The sequence below is a fragment of the Triplophysa rosa genome, linkage group LG24, assembly GCF_024868665.1.
Source record: "Triplophysa rosa linkage group LG24, Trosa_1v2, whole genome shotgun sequence".
NCBI lineage: Eukaryota > Metazoa > Chordata > Actinopteri > Cypriniformes > Nemacheilidae > Triplophysa > Triplophysa rosa.
In genome coordinates, this window is record NC_079913.1 from 7834820 (window position 1) to 7841852 (window position 7033).

A 7033-nucleotide genomic window follows, 5' to 3' on the forward strand; every position below is an offset into this window, starting at 1 on the left:
CTTTGTTTGTGATATTACACAATCATACTTGTTCGTGCCATTTAGATTTATAATTGTAATATCACGTTCGGGTAATGTTATACACTAACGTCACTCATGTTTCTTTGCATCTTTTGTCGAGGACAAAATATTTCCACCCTCTCGGCTACGGAATAATGGAATATTCCAGTTTCACAAAACACTGCAAGTAATAATGTAAAAGAGCCCTTTAAAGTCCCACCGTACTGCTCGAGGAAGTGTATCGATACATTTTGTCCTGTAAATCGAGAAAAGCCCCGTTGCTCGGTGTTGTTTGCCAAGTCTCCACTCTCGGGGACTTGCTTCAGGTAAACGTTACATAATTTTACTCGACATTTCTTTCAGGACTTTATATTTGTAATGTTTCTCACAAGCAATTTCAAAAGACCTTAACTTACTTTATAATCACGGAATTAATTACTGAAACCTTTAAACTGAGCATTGATAACTTGGATTGGAAAATGGGGTCGGACATATGTCTGTGCAATGAAGCTCAAACGACTGCAAATCACTTTAATAAATAGTCATGCGTTCACGACTTATTTCATTTTATTATTTCATATTATTTATTAATTTTACATCTAACCCAGGTTAGAGAGCGAATGTTTTGTGATTGTTGCTTATTTTTAAAGGGTTGGGGGTGTGCGTGATCTGGAACGTCCAGTTCGGTCGCTCTGTTGCAATGCTTTGACAGTTTACTCGTGTTTTGTCCTTGTTTGTGTGTTGAAGATAAGGTCACGTGTCTAGAGCAGCTGGGCTCAGTGTTGTGTGTGTGCGCGAGTGTGTTAGTGTGTGACTTCATGCATCTCTGCGCAGAGTGATCGGCATTTGACATTAACGTACCGCGAGAGCGTTTTGAAAGCAGAGATCTCGCGGTACTTTGATGTTATATGACGATCAATCTGCGCAGTGCCGCAAGGAGGTCGGTCTGATTTTTTTTCTGCTGCTCAAAATAGATTCTCTTTTTTGGGAGTAACACAAATGGAAAGGCTTGCACATGTTATGCCATTGGCCGTCCTATTATAACAACGCCTCCGGCTACTGGTATACGTATACTGCATTGTCATTTTTTGCACATTTCTATTGACATCTGACTATTATGTAAAAATTAGGCTGTTCTGTCAGTGGAGTACCTTTTGCAAAATAATTTATTCTTGCATAAAGAATGGGATAAGTCTTATATATAATACTTGGCACAACAATTTGGCATAAACTTAATAGGAACATCTGAAAGTCGTTGTTGAATCGAGTTAAAAAAGCCAAAAAAGACTCAGTTTACATTACGAAACAGGTGTGTAGTGGAGGCTATGATGCCGGGGGTGTAACTAAATAGGCTTGTCTTTAAAGATTAAACTGTTATCAAGCATTGTCTGTTACCTAAGAAACAGCGTCTCTCAGCGTCCCAATCGCATTTAAAATACAATGTTCCTTTGTGGGCCACATGAATGTAACTGAGCCCTTTTGTTGCCCTGTTTTCTTTGACCTTTGTAAACTACTTTGTCTTTGTTATGGGAATAAAGCTTCATGTGCTTGTACAATTTATCAACATTTAAAGTGTGCCATCACCCTCCGCAGCTCTATTTAAAAGATTGCCCTGTTTCCGTTTTAAAAATCAGTCTGTCCCACAAAATCATCTACCCACAGTTCTCAAAACAGTTCGATTCATATAATAGATACCTTCTTGACAACTCCCAGCAGCTGTTCAAGATGCCACTGAACGATGAGCGTCCCACCTCCACGTCTACGGTGGCCAGTGAGGACCAGAACAGCGATACCGAGTCATCGGAAAGGTGCGACAGCTTGACCTCGTGCAGCGATGTTGACTGTTCTCGTCAGAGCTTTACCAGCAATTCTTCCAGCAAACACAACTCTCCTTCTTGTAAGTGTTCGACTACCACACACACACACACGCAAAGCAAACAATTCCTCTTACCTCTTATTCTGTCAAATATGTAGGTAAATGTTCAACTTTGACATTTTATCGCTTTGTTTTCAGGCAGTCCACCAAAACCCCTAACGCTTGATGAGGTTATGGCTTCAGCCCGGGACCTGTCTAATCTGAGCCTGGCTCACGAGATCGTAGTCAACCATAACTTCCACCTTGAGCCTCCGGAACTACCTCAACACAGGTACCAGATTAATATTGAATTACCATTTTAGGGCTTTCACAAAAAAAAATGAAAACGCATGTTTGAGGTAACAGTGAGTAAATAGCAACTCTTCCGTTTGAAATCTGGATAGAGAAACAATGTGATCGCTTAACATTATGTTTTACCCTTTAAGCTTGGAGAAAAGGGTGAAAGATATGGTGCACAAGGCCTTCTGGGATTGTCTTGAAGCAGAGCTGAACGAAGACCCTCCTGAGTACGATTACGCCATTAAACTTCTGGAAGAGATCAGAGATGTAGGTCAAACGTTAACTTCAGTGTGATAACAACATGGCCAATGCAATGAAGTTTATTGACTATTCATTCATTACTTTTTTTCTTACTATCAAAGACCCTGCTGTCCTTTCTCAACCCTGGTGCAAACCGCCTACGTACTCAGATCATGGAGGTTCTGGACATGGACCTAATACGCCAGCAGGCTGACAACAATGCGGTTGACATCCAGGGGCTTGCTTCCTACATCATTAATACTATGGGAAAGTTCTGCGCACCGGTCCGAGACGATGACATCAAGAAACTCAAGGAAGGCTCTGGTGACACAGTGAAACTGTTGAAGTATGTTGTTTTTTGCTTGTCATTAAGGTTATTTTTTATAATTTTGTAGAACAAGCACAATGGTTGTAATACTATAGTAAATGGAAGTCAGGAGTGCAATTACATAATTTCTAATTATTTGTGTTAAACAGGGAGATCTTTCGGGTTTTGGACCTGATGAAAATGGACATGGTGAATTTCACCATTCAGAGCTTTAGACCCGAACTTCAGCGGCAGTCTGTGGAGTATGAAAGAGCCAAATTCCAGAGCATTCTGGAAAGAACTCCCGGTAAGAATTTTAAAGCTTCAAAAATAGCTTATCTGCATCAATCAACAGATCTTGGATTTCAACTTTAGATGTAATTTTAATCACTTAGGCGCTTTGGATCACACAACTGAGTGGATCAAAGCATCAATAGAGGAGGCCACTCAGCTCATGCCCCCAGCTGACAAGAGCGGTGATTCTGGTCAAGGCAAGACGTCCCTACCAGGGCCCATACTGGTTCTAAATACTGCCTACATTAAACTGCTCACCTGGGTTGAGACCAAGGGTCCTCTGCCTGAGGTTGGTGAACACACACAAAGACAGAAAGCTTATAGAAACTTAAGTTATCACAGTCACAGATCAGCGTTTTTGTTTGCCGTCCATTTAGAATGACTGTACCTTTAAGAGCACTTACGATTTAACAGTCTCTCTCTTGCACATTTAGACCTTGATGACAGATGAAGTGAGGTTGCTAGAAATGCAGAAGTCTCTTCAGCTCTACCAAGCTGTCGCATCTGTTCTGCTGATAGTCTGCAGCTCGATAGGAGGGCCTGTGTCAGGCCTGCCAGATCTTGTTGAGAGACTTAAAAAGATGACAGCGGTGCTGCTGGAGGGAATGCATGGCACGTAAGTCCACCCTGTGCCTTTCACAAAAACCCCACTCAGGCTTGCACACGCAGGCGTTACCACACGCATACTTCTACAATGAAGGTAATACAATAATGATTTGAATGATCATTTTTTACAGAGAATTCAACCTGACTGAATCTCTCAGAAATGTCAGCGATCTGATCTGCTGTGAGATCAACAAGTCACTGGAAGAAAGAAACTTCCCTCTTCTCCCCGCTGAACTGCAGGCTACTCTGAAAAGCTTGATCTGTGACCTCGCCCTGGAGAATAACCCAATGCGCACTCTTGTTGGTAAGAAAAGCACATTTGTCTGAAAAGTATGAACAATTATTGATCAAAGAAACCGTAACATTAAGAAAAATTCTAATGTGTCTCTGGTGTCTGGCAGAGGCGAGAGTGCAGCAGTATTTCAGGGTGGTCCTCGCCTCTACCAGTTCACACAGGGCACCCCCTCCCGTCCCACCAGGGTTGGGCCTGATTCAACTGGAGCTCATGGCCCTGGGGGCGAGTTTTTCCAACCTTGTCAACTACAACAAAAAGGTTTACACACCTTTCTACATCAGCATCTTGAAGACGCTCCTTTTTGACATGCAGGAGCCAGGGACCAATCCTCAAATCACACCCACCAGCCCAATGGAGTCCAAATGAGTAAATAGAGGTTGTGGATGCGCTGTTATACCAGATATTTCACTTATGTGTGTAGTAAAGAATAAGATGTATAATCATATACCAAGTTTCAGATTCAACTGCAGTACAAAGAAGACTGAAGAACAACTATGTCCTATGGTGCTGAAAATGGGAAATGATAGATTTTGATTGTAAGGATAACTATGTTACAAAGAAACTGTTCCTTGCCAAGTATTTTTGCATCTCTAACTGTGGTTCTTGCCTAACAGTGTTACTACAATACATATAGTATATTGACAAAATAAAGTTTTTGTGCAGGGCAAAAAGAAGAAAGTTTTCTATACTTAAAAATTTTTAAAGGCAGAGAGCCAAAATAGGCTAATATATTTGCATAGAGAAAAAATAGTAGTAAGCGAATTTGCTTAGAGATACCAGTGTGTTATCCGATGACCATTTTCTAACAATGTTTAATTATCATTAAAAATATGTTCATCAGATCATGAAAACCAGTGACAATGTAAAATAATAGATTTTGTTCGTGATACATTTGAAAGTATTGTATTTCAATTGTTAACCATGTTTAAGCTTTGAAACTTTTAAAAAATTTGTATAAAAAGGAAAAAGGTGAATTGACTTAAAGAGGGACAGACCAGATCTCTGTTTATTTAATTTTTTGATTTTGGTTTTGATAGTGTCATTATCCGATGATCTGCATGTTTTCCTTTTTTATCCTTTTTCTTTTTAAACGGCACGTTTTGAAAAAAAAATACGAAAAGGTTTTGTATGATGTTTTTGTATGTTCTTGTGCTTTGGTTACAGGCATGTTTGTTTATAAGAATTAAGGGAATTGTCTTCGTATGTTACTCTTAAGTAAAATTCTGTTGATGGATTTTTAGCTATTACCTGCATAGATTATTATGTCTGTTTAAGAAATATCTTTTTTTGCCATTTTGATAAGCAAAAGTTGTTGCACCTTTTAGACCTTCTTTTCATCAAAATTTTCAATTTGTTTGTTTACAATATTTAAGAATCCTTGCAAAAACATATGTGCTGTACTATGACAAACACTGAAGAAAATAAAGTGTGAAACATAATTTTGATTCACGTTTTATTTAATTTATTTAACACAAGAAATCATCACAGATATTCTAGTGGATTTAATGGGAATTGTACTGGCTTTAATGAAACCTAAAACATTTTTTAAACACATTTTTTGTTCCAGTATCTGTGATGTGTTGAATGCTATTAATAAGATGTTATCTGGCAAATAGGAAACCATTTAAAGCTATTCAATCCTACAGTAAACTGCATAAAGAAATTTTGTAATGTTAAATTGGTAAACAGCTTTGACAAATCCATTGTCTTGTTTTCTTCATAATGACTTTAGCTATAAAATGTAAAATTAAACGGGATACTTCAGTCAAGATTATTAACCAGCAAAAGGCCATCGAGTACACTGCACTTATATGTTCAAAGTTATATGACTTTTATTTTGCAAGAACAATACTTCCCGTCCGTTGCGGTTGTTTTCGTCGGGCAGATGACGTTTGGTGCTAGTTGAAGCCTACCTTGTCAAAATTACAACCACAGCTTTCGGGACCAGTGACACTTTTCTCTTTTATTTCTGTTAACATTTTAAAGGTTTAAACATGATGCAATTCATTGTAAGTATTTATTTGCGATGTTACGTCATTTTTACTGTCATTCTCTGTTTAGACAACTTGCTAGCTCACACATAGCTTTGAATTTATGCAGTCGAGTGTAAATTGAGTTTAACGTGAATACAAAGGTTTATGTTAAAATCTTATAGTGTATAAATAAAATATATCAATCTATGAGTCATGAAATCGCTCATGAAGGCATCACTTTATTTCAGCTTGGCTTCACTCTGGGAAACGTGGTTGGCATGTACCTGGCACAGAATTACGAGGTTAAAATATAGTCATTTTACTTTAAACATCCATTGTCTGTTTTTAACCTTAATCTTAATATAAGATCTAAAATAAAGGTTATATTTTGTAATGAAACGATGACTGCTTCTTGTTGTCATGTTGTTTGCTTTATGTGTATTTTGTCAACACTTTTTTTAAGGTGCCCAACATTTCAAAGAAAATCGAGGCCTTTAAAAAGGACGTGGAAGCCAAGAAGAAACCTCCAGAGTGACGAATCGATGAGTCACGGCTGGAAATATGGCTCATATTGTCATTGAACTGAAAATAGAGTGGGTGTTCTGACAATTTATGCTACCCTATCAAATTTTGCTACCTCTATACAAAACAGGACTAACCCCCAACCCAACCCTTACACCTAAATTACCCCTCCCCCAACACGAGGGTAGCAAAATTCGATGGGTAGCATAAATCGACAGAACAGGGGCATTTAGAAACCAGGATATACTCCATGTTACTGCTGGAAAAATCTAAAGAAGGACCCAAAATGCACAGTATAGTCTCATTGTTACAGTGCCTCTAATCCCCCTTTTGAAACTTTTGTTCTACTGCTACTTTTACAATTTAACCCAATACAGACGTGGATTCTGTTACCTGATGCATAATATATTTGAATATAATTGTTTAAAGAACTTAATTTTATTGTACACATCTGTTGAGTTAAATTAGTAGTTATAGTTATGTTTGTAAGATGTTTAATAAAATTGTTGGAAAAAGAAACTGCACGTGCACAGGATCAGTTGAAACATATATGACTGAAGTACTCTACAAGAACGTTTCATTCTTAAATAAGCAATGTAGAAGTGATCTTGCACAAATAAATGTGCCACTTTTACCTTAAA

At 38.2% G+C, this 7033-nt stretch overlaps 2 protein-coding genes across 3 annotated transcripts; both read left to right on the plus strand.

Annotated features, from left to right (window-relative positions):
* Positions 1-194: 194 nt before the first annotated feature.
* On the plus strand, positions 195-5336 carry tcp11l2 (t-complex 11, testis-specific-like 2). Of its 2 annotated transcripts, none has more exons than XM_057324197.1 (10): positions 195-326; positions 1714-1897; positions 2015-2147; positions 2302-2422; positions 2518-2741; positions 2873-3009; positions 3098-3285; positions 3431-3612; positions 3734-3906; positions 4004-5336. In XM_057324197.1, the coding sequence occupies exons 2-10, from the start codon at positions 1726-1728 to the stop codon at positions 4261-4263; spliced, it is 1590 nt and encodes a 529-aa protein (XP_057180180.1). In that variant the 5' UTR covers positions 195-326; positions 1714-1725; the 3' UTR covers positions 4264-5336. The 2 variants fall into 2 exon arrangements, with proteins under 2 accessions (XP_057180180.1, XP_057180181.1); XM_057324198.1 differs by having other exon boundaries at positions 1717-1897.
* Positions 5337-5750: 414 nt separating this feature from the next.
* stmp1 (short transmembrane mitochondrial protein 1) lies at positions 5751-7033 on the plus strand. The gene is made up of 3 exons (XM_057324460.1): positions 5751-5906; positions 6119-6172; positions 6334-7033. The coding sequence occupies exons 1-3, from the start codon at positions 5892-5894 to the stop codon at positions 6403-6405; spliced, it is 141 nt and encodes a 46-aa protein (XP_057180443.1). The 5' UTR covers positions 5751-5891; the 3' UTR covers positions 6406-7033.

Coding starts and splice junctions, on each gene's coding strand:
- tcp11l2 (XM_057324197.1), top strand. CDS start 1,726: ATGCCACTGAACGATGAGCGTCCCACCTCCACGTCTACGGTGGCCAGT. Junction 2,423..2,517: donor TTCTGGAAGAGATCAGAGAT/GTAGGTCAAACG, acceptor TTACTATCAAAG/ACCCTGCTGTCCTTTCTCAA. Junction 3,613..3,733: donor CTGGAGGGAATGCATGGCAC/GTAAGTCCACCC, acceptor CATTTTTTACAG/AGAATTCAACCTGACTGAAT.
- stmp1 (XM_057324460.1), top strand. Junction 6,173..6,333: donor ACCTGGCACAGAATTACGAG/GTTAAAATATAG, acceptor ACTTTTTTTAAG/GTGCCCAACATTTCAAAGAA.